General features: G+C 33.4%; 1 protein-coding gene across 5 annotated transcripts in view; it reads left to right on the top strand.

Moving 5' to 3' along the window:
• LOC131526863 (kelch-like protein 29) overlaps window positions 1-15,793 on the top strand; it is a 285,092-nt gene that overhangs the window by 146,245 nt on the left and 123,054 nt on the right. For all 5 annotated transcript variants that reach the window (XM_058755510.1, XM_058755509.1, XM_058755512.1 and 2 more), the window contains one exon: window positions 10,381-10,528. In XM_058755510.1, the coding sequence (XP_058611493.1) occupies window positions 10,381-10,528 (148 nt within the window). The remainder of the gene's footprint in view (window positions 1-10,380; window positions 10,529-15,793) is intronic.

Below are 15,793 nucleotides of genomic sequence, written 5' to 3'. Positions count from 1 at the left end.
ATTTTAAATAGGACAAGGACAAGCAAGACTTAGATAGGCTAAGTAATAAACTGTATTTCTAAATCAGTGAATCTGCAAATATTGTCTTAAATAAAGTCTGATGATGCAAATTGTAATTTGTGGCCCTTCGCATTGTATGTGGGTTAAATGCGGCCCACTTGGCCTCTGAACTTGAGTACACCTGCTCTAGAGTTTAGTTTGAAAAACTTTCTGCTTTTTCTCCCTCAGAGTCAGTTTTTTTTCCCCCTTCAATGAGGTTTATTGTAGATTTTAGTGATGTTTTGAATTGGTTTTAACTTGTATGCTTTCCATTTTCATTTTCATTTTAGTTGAAATGTATTTATTTTTTGCTAAAATAGTTTTCTATTTTTATTAGTTTTTAAATGTTTGTATAGTTTGTATAGTTTTTAAAATTAAAAAAGAATTATAATAATTTATAAAATAAAACATCTTTTTTATTTCAATTTTAGTACAAGTTAAAGCAAATGATGAAATGTTGCCTTGCCAACTCAAATAATTATCAATTTCATTTCAGTTCATGTTTGTTTTATTTCAAGTAATGAACATGTTTATGGTTTCAGGTTTATGGTTTCAGATTTATGGTGCAGTCAAATTTGGCGATTTCCATTTATTTCAACAGGAATCCCTGCGTTTGGGGGTTTCCCATGCATATTTCGCTCACGTTCAAGTTGGTCTCGTGAATTCGCCGCGCTAACAGAATCTGCTTGGTTTGAAAGTGACTTCTGTGTGAGCAGCACTTTATGCATTACCGTTTTTTTCCCTACAAAATTTCATCTAAATTTCCTGAATGTGACTGTACCTTTACCCAACAATAAATATTAAAAAACTGCACTGTATTTAGTCTCTTTATATGAGGATACGATGGTCTAAGTGAGCAGTTCCTGGTCAGAAAAAGCTTGCAAAGTGAACGTGACTGTGCTGATTAATGTGTCTTTGGTAGGGCTGTGTTTAATGCTCCACAGATGCCGTCAGGTAGCTCATTGTGCGCATAGCCCTTTAAAACAAACAGTAGCTCTCCTTGCGCCTGAACTGAATGGGTTCTTCAAGTGCTCGACGTTGCTATTCATCTTGGCTTGCATTTGATCAAGAGTCCTTAGGTTACCCAAGGCAGTAGAACAATAGAGGCGTAAAGAAGCCTTCGGGCCCCCGTTGGACAGAGGGCCATTGTCTGCCGTCCTCCTGCTGTTGATGTGTGGTGTGCTTTGGTGCGTCGGACAGGACGGTGGAGTGGAAGGAGATCTATTGGCGCTGGATCTTCACGGCCCCTCTGTTTGTTTGAAAAAAGAGCCTGTGTTCAGCGAGCTCAACGCTCGTATTCTTCATGTCGGCTGGCATGCGTGGAGAGCCTCGCCGTAACATGAGAGCTTTGCAGGACGTACAAAATCAGGGGGTTTGTGAAGAGGGGCATGAATTGCATTCATTATTTCTTCCAACTCAAAAAGAAGCTCTTTTGTTGTGATGTGAAAACACGATAGGCTTGTAATGGCCAATTTCGGCAATTACACTGTAAACACGTATGCCCAAGTTTTTCTAGTTTATATATATATATATATATATATATATATATATATATATATATATAATTTATTCTATTCTTTTAACTCTTGAGTTTTACAAATAAGACTAGCTTTTAAAAACATCCCATAGGAATGAATTGGACATAGTAGAAAATAGTCAAAATTTATCGCAAATTATGATGTCGGCTGTAATAAATAGCAAAGCTTTTTTCATGTTCCATATATATAATTTTACAAATAGAAATGTTTTTGTTCTTTTTATACACACATATTTGTATATATGTTTTTGATCTTTATATATGTACAAATATATGTATATAAAAAGATCAAAAACAAAATGTTTATTTTATTATTATTTGTATTTCTTAAAGGAACTATTGATATGTCCTTTTGAAAGATACCTTATTTGTATATTGTATAAAAATATATATATATATATATATTTTATTTTATGTATTCTGTTTTTTTTTTATGAATTATTTGACCCTTCACTAAGCTCTGCTTTATTACTCTATTTTACTTTTTCACTTTTATTTTATTTTATTATTTGAACCTTCACCAAACTGCTTCATTTTAGTTTTAATTTATTCAATTAAGGGTTAATTAGAGGCTATATTTATTTTTTATTTATATTTATTTATTTGTATTATTTTTACTAAATTAGGTGCTATTTATTTATTTTTTTATTTTTTTATTAATTTTATATTTATTCTTATCCAAGTATTCTGATCCTCCATTGGTTGTTAGTGAATAAGATGCTGGGTTTTGCGATGAAATAGCATTCATTGAAGCTCTTTGTTGTGATTTGAAAACATGCAATGGCGAATTTGCTCAATTAAACTGTAAACTTTTCTAGTATTTTCTGGTTTTGTTTGTCTGTGAATGTATGTATCTTTCAGCTAAGGCGGTGCAGGATGGTGCGGGATTACCGTATGCATGCTGTCCTGCTATATAGAGAGCTAGTTCACTGCCGAGAGGTACGGGAAGCGGGTAACCATGGTGATATTTACCTCAGCTCCATGCTTGGCTGCGGCGCTCTCAGATAAGGTCCTGTTGGAATCGTTTCTGGCCAATCTGACTCCTGCCAGAGTGCGACGCGTCCCCCGGACCTCATTTGTGCACCTGTATGAGGAAAATCATAGTGATTACATTCTTCAAATGGCCAAGGAGTGATTGACCCGTTATAAGTGCCATACAGTCGGGCGACCTGCTCATGCATTAAAAATGACATTTAAGAGATTACATTGTAGAAGTTGTAGTCTTTGTAATGTGCTGCAGTGAATATATTTAATGGAGGAAACTCTTGAGTGATGTGACACCATTAGCCTGATAAAAAATGATTTGTATTGAGTTCATTTTTGTCTGAGAGCATCTTTGCTTGCATTTGACTTCACTAAGAATAAATTGACCCCTCACTAAAGTCCGTACCCTTTGGTTTCTACTGCCAACCTAGACAGGCTTTACAGAACTTCCTATAGCAATTCACTGGATATTTCATTTAGTTTTATTTAGGTTTGTTTTGTTTTGTGAATTAAAACTAAACTCTGTGTTTTATTTTAAGGGTCAATTGTTTTAGTTAGATATTTTATTTTTACCTTAATTTATTTTAAGAAATAAAACTAAATTGTATTTATTTTAAGGGTATTTGTAAATTATTTTAATGAGGTGGGTGGGGTTTATTTTATGTAAGGGATAATCAACGGCTAGCTGTGCATTAAACGATTTGAATGCACGATGTGGATGCGAAGAACCACCCGACGCGCACCGTTCAAATCGTTTAATGCACAGCTAGCCGTTGATTATCCCGTTTATGTCATGGTCATTTCCCAGCATTCACATATTAAAGATGTTAACAATATTTGTGCTGCAATATTTGACCGGAACGATAAAAATGACGGTTATTTTCGTCTCTATTACTATTCAACTGAAACTGTATGTTACTATGGTTACCAATGTTTATAGGAAGCGCATTAATATAGAACGTGATTAAACTGACCTGGAACTACCTGTGCAGTTCAACGAATTTAATCAACACCTGCCAGCCAATCAGAATCCAGTATTCAGACAACCATGGCATAATTAAAAAATATTTATGGATTAATTGACCCTCCATTAATTAAGAATGAATTGACCCTTCATGAATTATCTTCCATTTTATTTAAATCTAGCAGTTATTTGATTGAAACTGCAGAGACTTATGTGAATCCTAAACCAAGCAAATGCTTCTCGCAGTTATTTAGAAAAGAAAAGCCTCATTTGAAAGTGAATACATTTCAGAGCATTACTATATTTATATAAATTAACCATTTTAAAAATAAACCTGAATCTTTGTTCTTAAGTTTAATATACATTTTTAATTTTACAAAGAAAAATATAAATGTGTTTTTTAAGAAACAGTGATGTCCTGCCTGAAAGATACTTTATAAAAGTATTTGTATATTGTATTAAAAAAACTATAATTTAAAGTTATTTTATTTTATTTTATTAAAAATATAATTTTTTTATGAATTATTTGACCCTTCACTAAACTCTGCTTATATTATTTTATTTTTTATTTTATTTTATAAATTATTTGAACCTTCCCTAAACTCTAAACATTTTTTTAATTATTTAAAATAATAATAATAATAATAATAATAAAAAGTCATTTTATTTTATTTTTAATATTATACATTTTTATTTATTATTATTTTATTTTATTGTATTAATAATTTATTTATTAGGTATTTGTATTTTAGGGGTAAATTAGGCAATTGATTGATTGATTGATTGATTGATTGATTTATACATATATACCTACTGTGTTTATTATTACTATCCAAGCATTTGTTGGTGACTAGTGAATAAGAGGTTTCTGCAGCGAAAGAGTGTGCACTGAACTGTTTAGTGAGTTGGGTCTGTGTTGTTTGTCTTGCATCATGAGCGTGTCGTGTGCTCACTGTGTCCTTCACTCCCCATGGACTGGAAAGACAGTCCTCCCTGTAACTAGATGCTCGCTACAGAGAAATCCCAGGCCGCAGCCGACTACAAACGCTAAACTTCTTTGTGCTGAAGAGCGTGAGCGCATTTATTTATTTATTCATTTATTTTTGGCTGCTTGGTTTTGCACAGGACACACACACACACACTATCCCAGGCTGTTTTCTGTTGAGTCAGGGAAGCCATCTGCCACACAGCGATAATGGCCCGCCAGGGACGCGCGGCCTGGTATAACCAGAGATGAATTAAAATGCGAGAAAATAGCGAATGCTTGGCTCCGCTCGAGTCCTACCACGTTTTACAGTGTCTGTCATCACCCGCCCCCACTGATGTCAGCAGATGCCCGTAAAAAAGTCTGAAATGTGCATTTTATGTGTTTCTCACCAGGACTGCGGGAAAATTTGATATGCAATATTGTGTTTTGATACAATCGTGCTTATAAAAAGCCAAGCCGGGTGAGGAAGATTTAACATTTCGTGACAGCTGGTCGTAGGAAATGCATAGGATTATTACAGCGGAAAATACCACATCATAAATGATGCGTTTTTACGAGGATTAGAAAACACTTGGGAGATGAACAGGGCAAAAAATGGGAAAAAGCGAGAGGCGGCAAAGAATTATTAGGCTTTATAACGTTTTGAGCAGTGTGTTGCGATCATGAAACGAGGCAACTGTCGGTCAACGTAAGGCATAAATCAATCCTGAGACAACAACAGCTTTGTTTAGTCTCCGGCCTTTTATGTCTTCAGTTGTTCATACAAAGTTTGTCAGGTTTTGTGAACTAGGACAAAGTTGAGGTAGGTGGGCTTCGAAAGTCTGGAGGGACAGAGAGTCTAATAGGTTCTTTTTTATCTCCCTGGATCTCTCCATTGGGATTTTTTGGAGGAAAGTAGACTTTGTTTGGGTATTGTTTAGGGTTAGTGTGTCTCTATGTGCTGCTTCCGTTAATTATGTTTAAATTTGTGTTTTGAAAGATATGATAGCTATGCCTTACTGTATGGTGTCATTTTGCTTTCTGGATAAGAAATTTCACAAATATATGCCTTGCCTTTTTATTTTATTTTATTTTATTTTTTTTTATTTTATTAATGTAATTTGATATATATTTTTTTAGTTAATTTCAACAGTGGTAACTGGTAAACTATTTATTATTGAACTATTATTTATTTATTTATTCATTCATTCATTCATTCGTTCGTCTAAGTAATTATGCATTCTTATATATTTGTTTAGATCAAACATGATATCGATTTCATACAAACTGATGAAAGGTGTTTTTTTTTTTATAACCTTGGGAGCTCAAATGAAATTGAATTATTTTAACGTTCATCAAAACAGTTCCTTCCACAGTTGTTGTGTTTTTTTTTTTTGTTTTTTTTTTGTATCATTAATATACTATTATTGTTTTTAGAAATATTTTGAATTAAAATAACCAGTTACAGTATTTTTATACAATTTCAAGTTTCATTTTCAATTTTATTTAAAGTTTTAGCAATTTTGTTGTGTATCATTTGCAATTTTTAATGGTTTTCATTTGCTGAAATACGCCTATATAGATTTTATTAATTATTATTATAGGTTAAGGTTTAGTTATTATAATACATCAAGTTAAACTAAATTAAAATGGCAACTACATACAGTTGTGCTCATAAATTTACATGCCCCTTGCAGAATATGCAAAATGTTAAAATAAGAAGCATCAAATGGCATGTTATTGTTTATTTAATACTGTCCTGAATAAGCTATTAAGCTATTTCACATAACAGATGTTTATATATTCTCCACAAGACAAAATAATACCTAAATTTATAAAAATGACCCCGTTCAAAAGTTTACATTCCCTTGAATCTTAATACTGTGTGTTATTTCCTTTGATCCACGACTGTCTTTCTGTTTAGTGATAGTTGTTCACGAGTCCCTCGTTGGTCCTGAGCAGTTCAACTGCCTGCTGTTCTTCAGAAAAATCCCCCAGCTCCTGCACATTCTTTGGTTTTCCAACATTTTCTGCATATTTGAACCCTTTCCAACAGTGACCGTATGATTTTGAGATTAATCTTTTCACATGGAGGATAATTGGGGGACTCATACATAACTATTATATAAGGTGAAAACATTTACTGATGCTCAAGAAGGCAATGCAATACATTAAGAGCTGGGGGGTGTAAACTTTTTGAATTGGATGATCAGGGTAAATTGTACTTATTTTGTCTTCTGGGAAACATTTAAGTTTTTATGTAGCTTCTTAAGTGTGGTACCAAATGAAAAAATATGATCTTTAAACAAAATAAGAAAAATTTACACGTCATCATCTTGTTCAAAAGTTTACACCCTCTGGCTCTTAATGCATTGTGTTGCCTTCTTGAGCATCAGTAAATGTTTCCACCTTTTGTAATAGCTGTGTACGAGTCCCTCAATTGCCCTCAGTTTGAAAAGATGGATCTCAAAATCATACAGTCACTGTTGGAAAGGTTTCAAATATGCAGATGCAAAGATGCTGGAAAACCAAAGAATGGTCAGGAGCTGGAGGATTTTTCTGAAGAACAGCAGGCAGTTGAACTGCTGAGGACCAACAAGGGACTCATGAACAACTATCACAACACAGAAAGACAGTTGTGGATCATCCAGGAAACAACACAGATTATTAAGATTCGAGGGTATGTAAACTTTTGAACGGGGTCATTTTTTATGAATTCAGTTATTATTTTGTCTTGTGGAGTATATAAACATCTGTTATGTGAAATAGCTTATTCAGGGGAGTACTAAATAAAAATAACATGCAAAAGTTAAAATTATTAACATATTTGCATGTTCTGCAAGGGGTATGTAATCTTATGAGCACAACTGTTTATTTTATCTGAAGCAATAGAACCGTTTTAAATGGTTTGAATTGTAGTTTCAGTTAGCTGTAATAACCCTATAAATGTGATAAATGTTGTTTTTCCAGTTCTGTGGCTTGTCATGTCCCAGAACTCAAGAATTAGTACGGTTTTGAAATGTATTGATCAAGCTGGAAAGGTTTTTGCAGCAGCACTTATGCGGAAAGCACACGTTCCCTGGGTTTGCAGCACTTACCGTCTGGAGGTCGGCCCTTTGCATGAGCACGCACCAGTCATGATGAGATGTTTCGTTTGTTGATGATGTCAATGTGCAGCGTAACCCCACAACAAATTGGCTTTGGGCCGAGGTGACAGAGATGCATGATGGGTAAATTGATGAAGTAAAGCGCAGGTCAGGGAGGATAATGGAAGAGAGGAAAACTCGGCGGCCGGAGCAGAGGGTTGATGACAGGGTCTTTTCCATTAACTCAGGGGTTTTGGGAGCGATGCAGGGTTAACTCGTCTCTCTGGAACTCGCCTCATACATTGGGCCGGATCACTCCGCCTGCCTGTTTGACACCACATCTCAACTCAATAAAAGTTGAGCAAAGAAAAGCAAGTGAAGCAAAGACTCTAAACTTCCTCTGCTATTAATCTTAACTTGAGTCGGAATGTCGTGCCTTATTTCTTGTTTATTTTACAGGCTTTTTTGAGCGGCTTCGTTCTCCCTCTCCTTCATGCAGAGTAATCAGCAATCGTTCCATCTTTTTTAGCTGGCGCTTTTTATGAATACAGTATTCTTTTGTGCCTCAGTGCACAAATTCCTTGTTTTTCATTGTGCACTATAAATGCACAATGCTTATTTTTTGCTTGTTTAAGGTTAATTGTGAATTGCTAGAAAATGACAGCTTAGTTTGGAGTAAATGTACAACCCTGGTATTTTATTATTTTATTATATTTTATATTAAATTTTTAATTGTATTATTTAATTTGATTTAATATGTATTTTATTTTAATAATTGGCTGTTTGAAGTTAATTGTGAATTGCTAGAAAATGACTGCTTAAGCTGGAGTAAATTTTCATCACTATTTTATTTTATTCTATTTTATTTTTTCATTTATTTTTATTTTATGAATTGGCTATTTAATGTTAATTGTTAATTGCTAGAAAATGACAGCTTAATTTGGAGTAAATTTGCATCACTTTAATTATTTTTTTATTGTTTTGTATTTTTTTCTATTTTTCTATATTTTATTATTTTATTTTATTTGTTATTCTAATGGTTTTATTTTATGAGTTAGCTGTTTAAGGTTAATTGTGAATTGCTAAAAAATGACATAATTTGGAGTAAATTTACAACCCTGGTATTTTATTATCTTATTGTATTTTATATTTAATTTTGAATTTTACTATTTTATTTAATTTAATATGTATTTTATTTTAATAATTGGCTGTTTGAAGTTAATTGTTAATTGCTAGAAAATGACAGCTTAATTTGGAGTAAATTTGCATCACTTTAATTATTTTTTTATTGTTTTGTATTTTTTTCTATTTTTCTATATTTTATTATTTTATTTTATTTGTTATTCTAATGGTTTTATTTTATGAGTTAGCTGTTTAAGGTTAATTGTGAATTGCTAAAAAATGACATAATTTGGAGTAAATTTACAACCCTGGTATTTTATTATCTTATTGTATTTTATATTTAATTTGGAATTTTACTATTTTATTTAATTTAATATGTATTTTATTTTAATAATTGGCTGTTTGAAGTTAATTGTTAATTGCTAGAAAATGACAGCTTAATTTGGAGTAAATTTGCATCACTTTAATTATTTTTTTATTGTTTTGTATTTTTTTCTATTTTTCTATATTTTATTATTTTATTTTATTTGTTATTCTGAAGGTTTTATTTTATGAATTGGCTGTTTAAGGTTAATTGTGAATTGCTAGAAAATTACAGCTTAATTTGGAGTAAATGCACACCATTATCATCTTATTTTCATTTATTGTATTTTATTTTATTATTATATTATTATATTATTTTATTTTATAAATAAGCAGTTTAAGATTTGTGAATTGCTATAAAATGACTTAATTTGAATGCTTAATTTGAAGTAAATGTACATCCATTTTATTAATTTGATTTTTAAATGTTATTTTTATGAAAATAACAAAAAGAGACAAATGTTTTAAACTGTATTTAGACATGTCTTAAATATTTTTATCGGGGTTACAAAAATTACAAATCTCATATAAAATAAATGCAAAATAAACTGACTTATGAAATATTTAATTAGACCTCCTAAGGTTGATCCAAATATAAAAACACTCCGCAATTACGCTGTTTGATGAAGCCATTTAATCTTTCTAATATTTTTGGCCTGGGTTTAAATCTCATTTTATGGTACACTGTAAATGGAGGAATTTTAATGAAGGCATTTAGTAACTGTCTCCACGACACTTCTAGTTTTCTTGCTCTTATGCTAAATAATTTATCACCAATCCTAGTCTGACATGAGTACTTCCAAGAACTTGAGAAATACTGATTATAAGAGCCAGACTCCTTCACAATGTGTAATTAGAGCCTCATAATTTCAGCCATGCAGAAAACGCAGAGGAAATCGCAAAAACCAAACGTAAAAGCGGAAACCTGACATAGACACACACAAGTGTCATTTACATATTTTAATTACAGTTATTCAAATTTATATTAGGGTAGAATATTAGGGGGTTTTTTTAATCGTGAATAGAACATAATCAGAATCTGGAATTGGTATGAAGTAAAATTGAATTTGTAACAACATAAAATGACCCATTAAATCCAGGGTTTATGAAGCCAAGTAATTGGCTCTGCTTTTCCTAATTTATTTAGTATTTTCTCTTTGATTTGTTGTGTTTTAAGGTGGTTTCTCACTAGAGTATTTGTCTTCTTGATTCACACGGTCTGTTCGTTTGGTCGGTGTTATTGAGTCAAAAGCCCCACAGATAGCAGCTGTTTGAGTCATATAGTCTGATCTCAGTCGTATGTATTATGTCTTCACAGGCGGCGGGTCTTTCTCCCGGTGAGACGCAGACTCCGAGTCTCCTGTTGGCTCCTGGAGTGAGATGGGGCCAGACCCCCATCAACCAGTCCACCCCGTGGGAGACCGACGAGCCTCCCACCAAGCAGCACAGAGAGAGCGATACCACAGGTACGTCAGCACCTGTCTGCATCTGTTTCTTCATACAGATCAGGACAACAGACAGGGAACAGTAGGTTTGCCTCGGATGAGTTGCTCATGTTACTGTATTCCTCATTTGAAAGTCACTTTGGATGAAAACTGCAGCTATATGTATAAATGAATTCATAAACAGGGTTTCAAAACAAATCGTCAACATCTCACTTTAAAGGTGGGGTATGTATTTTTTCAAAAATGCTTTAGAAAACTGAGTCGGGCCAAGAACCAAAACAAACTTGTAGCCAGTGAGCAGTAAGGGGCGTGTCTACTCATGATGCGGAGGATCAGTGCACAGGACGGACATTAGCCGAGCGACGACAGAATGATGGAGATGGCGGATAGCATCACTGATTATAATGAGTTCTATAGTATTTTGTCACGCCGTGCCACGCCACTCGCGTCCGGTGTAGACACAATGTTACGATAAGCCAAGAAATATGACCCGTGTAAATATCGGAGCAGCTTTCCAGCACTTTTTTTTTTTTTTTAAATGTTAATTTATTGGCTCAAAAATACAGTAAAAAGTAGTAATATTTTGAAATACAACTCAAAATACTTTAAGATGATTGTTTTCTATTTATTCCTGGGATGCAAAGCTGAATTTTCAGCATCATTACTCCAGTCTCCAGTGTCACATGATCCTTCAGAAATCATTCTAATCATTTATAATAATTAGAATGAACAATAATATTTTAAATTAAAATAATTTTTCTACTACTACTAATTATTTATTATTATTATTATTATTATTATTATTATTATTATTATTATTATTATTATTATTGTTGTTGTTTCCGGTAAAGAAATAATTATAAGTAGATGTTTTATATATATACTGTATATATGTATGTGTGTGTATATATATATTTGGTTTAAATTTGCATCACTTTTTATTTTATTATTTTCATTTGTTGTGTAATATAATTTTTTAGCATTTTATTTTTGAATACTCTATTTAAGATTAATTGTAATCATTAATTTGAAGTAAATTTGCATGTAATATTTTATTATTAATAAATTGTGTATTTTATATTTATATTTATGTTTATTTTATATTTAAATTGTGTATTTTATACACACATTCATTATCCAAAATGACTTACAAGTAAGTCGCATCACATTCACGTGCGGATTGTTCAATTGCTTGTGGTAGAGGTGTGTCTTCAGACAGAATGGAATGTGCTCTTGACCAATCAGCATTCAGAACTAGAACTGGTCTCAGATTCATGAAATGACCATATTGACAGGAACCTAGTTATGACATTTCCCTGCTCAAATGAGCTTACATGAGGTCATTTGTGTTGACTTTAGATATTGCCTTGAAATTTATCATGCCGCAGCATCAAACACATGAAATCGAGGCAGTAATGAGGGGCTGACCAAAGTAATGCATGTTACACGGACGTTTCCTCGCATCAAATCCGAATGCTCTGTTAATAAAGATGGACTGCTGGCCTTAGCCTCTCCTGAGTGATTATATGTGGGAAATTGGACATCGCTGTCGAAGAGGACAGTTGCGTGTGTTTTCTTCGGGCTTCTCTCAAGCCCCCCGGGGCCTCCACAGGGGCCCCCTGTTGAGGCATTTAAGCAGGAACCGAAGTCTCGCAGAGGGAGGGAGTGTTAGCATTGTGTTGCGCTCTACAGGGTCCCGCTTCCGGCACCTTCCCCGAAACACAAAGTGAGATGTCACTCAATTTCCTCTCGTTCGACAGCGCTCGGTGTAATATGACATATCTGGAACCCAGATCTGCGTCCCATTAGCTCAGAGACAAAAAAGCTACATAACGACTCTGCAGGCATTAATTAATCATGACGGTTAGCAGTGTGCGGTGAAGAAGTCATTTCGGGAAAAAACTTTTCTCAAACTTTCACAAAGACTTGGCACTGGCATGATGTCAATTTGTACTTTAATTTAAATTCATCCAAAAAAAAGACCCTTGTAATAATTAGCGGTTGATTTAACTTGAGGAAAAAAAAAAAGAGATCTAGACCTTTCCGAAAGGACAAAGCGCTCTTATGAAACAACTATTTTATCCCTGTGCGCATTGTAATTATATGAGCAATCAACGCTAGGATCCATACTGCTAATTTCATTAGCTTTTCAGCGCTGAAGCCAGGGCTATAATTGAGTTTCATTCTTATTTATTTATTTCTTTAATAATCTAATGATAGATTTTTCGTCAAAAGACTTGATTGCAGTGCACAAATCTGCAGAAAACGCTTAAATGCTCTGGGAATTACGTTTTTGGTTAATAGCACTTTTGTGTCTAATAGACTAGGAAATATTGGACTTTCTTTTGTTAGCGTGTCCGTGGCGGTTGAAATTGAGTGCAGCTATCCTTTAGTTTGTTCTGAATTATGCACACACCTCATTCAGGCTGCGGTGAATCTGTTCCTGCTAGTATATTTCCGTCTCTTCAGACTATAGTGCGGTGAAGGCCAATGTCATGATTAATGTTTTTTAATCTTTTTCCCGCCTGATGTATTTTGTGTTATGGACCATCATTGTTGAGGAGCTATTTTTGCAGCAGAGGAGGAAGGGCACGGGGCCACAAGAGCACATATTCATGAGATAAATCTGCCATCTTGCAATGTGTGTAAACTGTATGGCAATCCGGTTTCGATCCTGTGACTTCATGCTCAAAAGACTAAATCTGGGATTTTTAAAATCAAAACTGTGTCATCATTTACTCATCGTGTTGTCATTCCAAACCCATACATGCTTTCTGTGGAACACAAAAGAAGATATTTTGAAGAATTTGTCAGTGTTTTTTGACCATACAATGAAAGCCAGCGCACTCAAAAAAAAAATGCTGGGTAAATATTGGACAGAACACACGGCAATGTTGCCGACTTTGCATTTTCAATATACAAATAATTACAAAGAAATGGCAAATTTTCAAGTATGAGAGCCTGAATATTTTTAGTAAAACACACCCCAATAATCTTTATATACAACTTCAATTTTATGTATGTATGTATTTATTATTTATGTCTTAACTCCCTAACCCCCACCCTCCAAAGCATCCAAGAATTCAATTATACAGGTAAAGAAGTTGTTATACAAAGGCCAAGACAGACATATCCACATATTTTCACATGCAAACGTGCATGTATACACACATCAGTCAGTATAGTGAGAGGTATTTGTTGCCTGTGCCGATATTTGGTTATTTTCCAGAAACTGTGTAAACAAATCCCAAATTTTATGGTAGTCCTTTAGTTTGCCCTTTATACAGTAGGTTATTCTTTCCAATACAATATAATGTGCCAAATCTTTCAACCAATGGTCATTGGTGGACCTTCTATGTTCACCGATTAAATTTCTAGTCCAGCATTAGGGTGCTTACGCATTTGAGTTCTCGAACATTAACATATAGCGAGACATACAAAATCCACGGATTTCGTCACAAGGATATAAAGGAAAGACACGATGGTTTGCGGTAAGGGTTTGAGGTAAACATCCTTGGACCAATGAGAATTTCAAACAGGTGCAGGTTTTCAGAAATCCAATTGGCTGTATTCCCACTTGATTTCAGACTGACCAGATTCTTTCCACATCCCCGGAACGGATTTTACACTTTCATATAAATCAAACGCTCCACCAGAGGAGGTTTCTCTAGCGTGTAAGCACCCGTAGGATCTGCTATCATAACTCTGTCTGTCTTTGAAATTATAGTGATAGTGTGGAGATGAATATAAACAGTTAGAGGAAGTTTTTGCTTCTTGCGTACACTCATGTGTTGTAACCTTGGTGCATTACTGCATTGGCGAATGACTCTGATGTGACCCTCAAAAGATGAATAATGCATAAAGAAATAAATATTTTCCAGTGGATGCCCTTGTCACACCGGAAAATGGAGTTGTTATGTGTAAATCCCACATCTAGAACCAAACCCTAGTTCTGGGCTGACTCAAACATCGACACCACTAGGTCACTGCTGGAAAATGAGAAAATCTGAGAAGAGTCAGACCGCCATGTGCCTCTGAAGAATTTACATCACATTATGAGACTACCTATTGGTTAGTGTACTTCAGCTGTACTCTCTTCTTTAAAAAATGGAGAAAAAATATTGACGACTAAATTTTTGATGCTGTTTAAGTGTCAATGTCTGCTAATAGCTTCTACTGTACTTCTGAATAGCAATAGCAAATGGCAAACCTTGGTTCACTACTGTCAGTTGACCTACCAATTATTCAAAAACATGGATAGTGGTAATGAATTAACGTCAACAATATATCAAATTTGACCCTATTTACTTTATTAATACACTGCTGTTCAAAAGCTAGGGTTATGAATTTTTCATGCTCACCAAGGCTGCATTTATTTGATCACAAATATTGAAAAAACAGCATTATTGTAATATAGTATTACAATTTAAAATAACTGTCAAACGATTAGGCCTAATCACGATTAATCGCATCCAAATTAAATGTTTTTGTTTACAAACTATGTGTGTGTACTGTGTATATTTATTGTACATAAATACACACACTTAAAGTATATATTTTGAAAATATTTACATGTGTGTATATATGTTATATTCATATAATTTATAATATATATAAATATATTTAATGTATAAACATAAAATTTTTTCTTAAATATATACATGCATGTGTTTGTATTTATATATACATAATAAATATAGTATACACAGTACACACACATATATATATTATGTAAAACAAACTTTTATTTTGGATGTGATTTAATTGTGATTAATCATTTGACAGCACTATTTAAAATGTAATTTATTCCTGTGATGAAATCATTATTCCAGTCTTCATGGTCACATTATCCTTCAGGAATCATTTTAACATGCTGATTTGCTGCTCAAGAAACATTTCTTATTATTATCAATGCAGTTGCGTTGCTTATTTTGTTGTGAAACAACTGTTCAAAAAAAGTTCAAAAGAGCAGCATTTATTTGAAAGAGAGATATTTTGTAACATTTATAAATACTGTATCTTCACTGACACTTTTGATCAATTTAATGTGTCCTTGCTAAATTAAAGACTTAATTTATTTTTTAAAAAGTGACCCAAAACTTTTGAATGTTGGTGTATATTTTTCTGGTGTTTTTGGGAATGGTTATTCTTTAGGCTATTGCACGTTACTGACAGCCGAATGTCTATTGCATTACATTTTGTTTTGTTTGTTTCTTATTGAATATCCTGTTTCACTTGAAAATTGTCTCATTACTAGAGGTAATATCAACAGCAATTCAAATGAAG

The sequence above is a fragment of the Onychostoma macrolepis genome, chromosome 20, assembly GCF_012432095.1.
Source record: "Onychostoma macrolepis isolate SWU-2019 chromosome 20, ASM1243209v1, whole genome shotgun sequence".
Lineage (NCBI taxonomy): Eukaryota > Metazoa > Chordata > Actinopteri > Cypriniformes > Cyprinidae > Onychostoma > Onychostoma macrolepis.
This window is presented reverse-complemented; position numbering and strand designations above follow the sequence as displayed.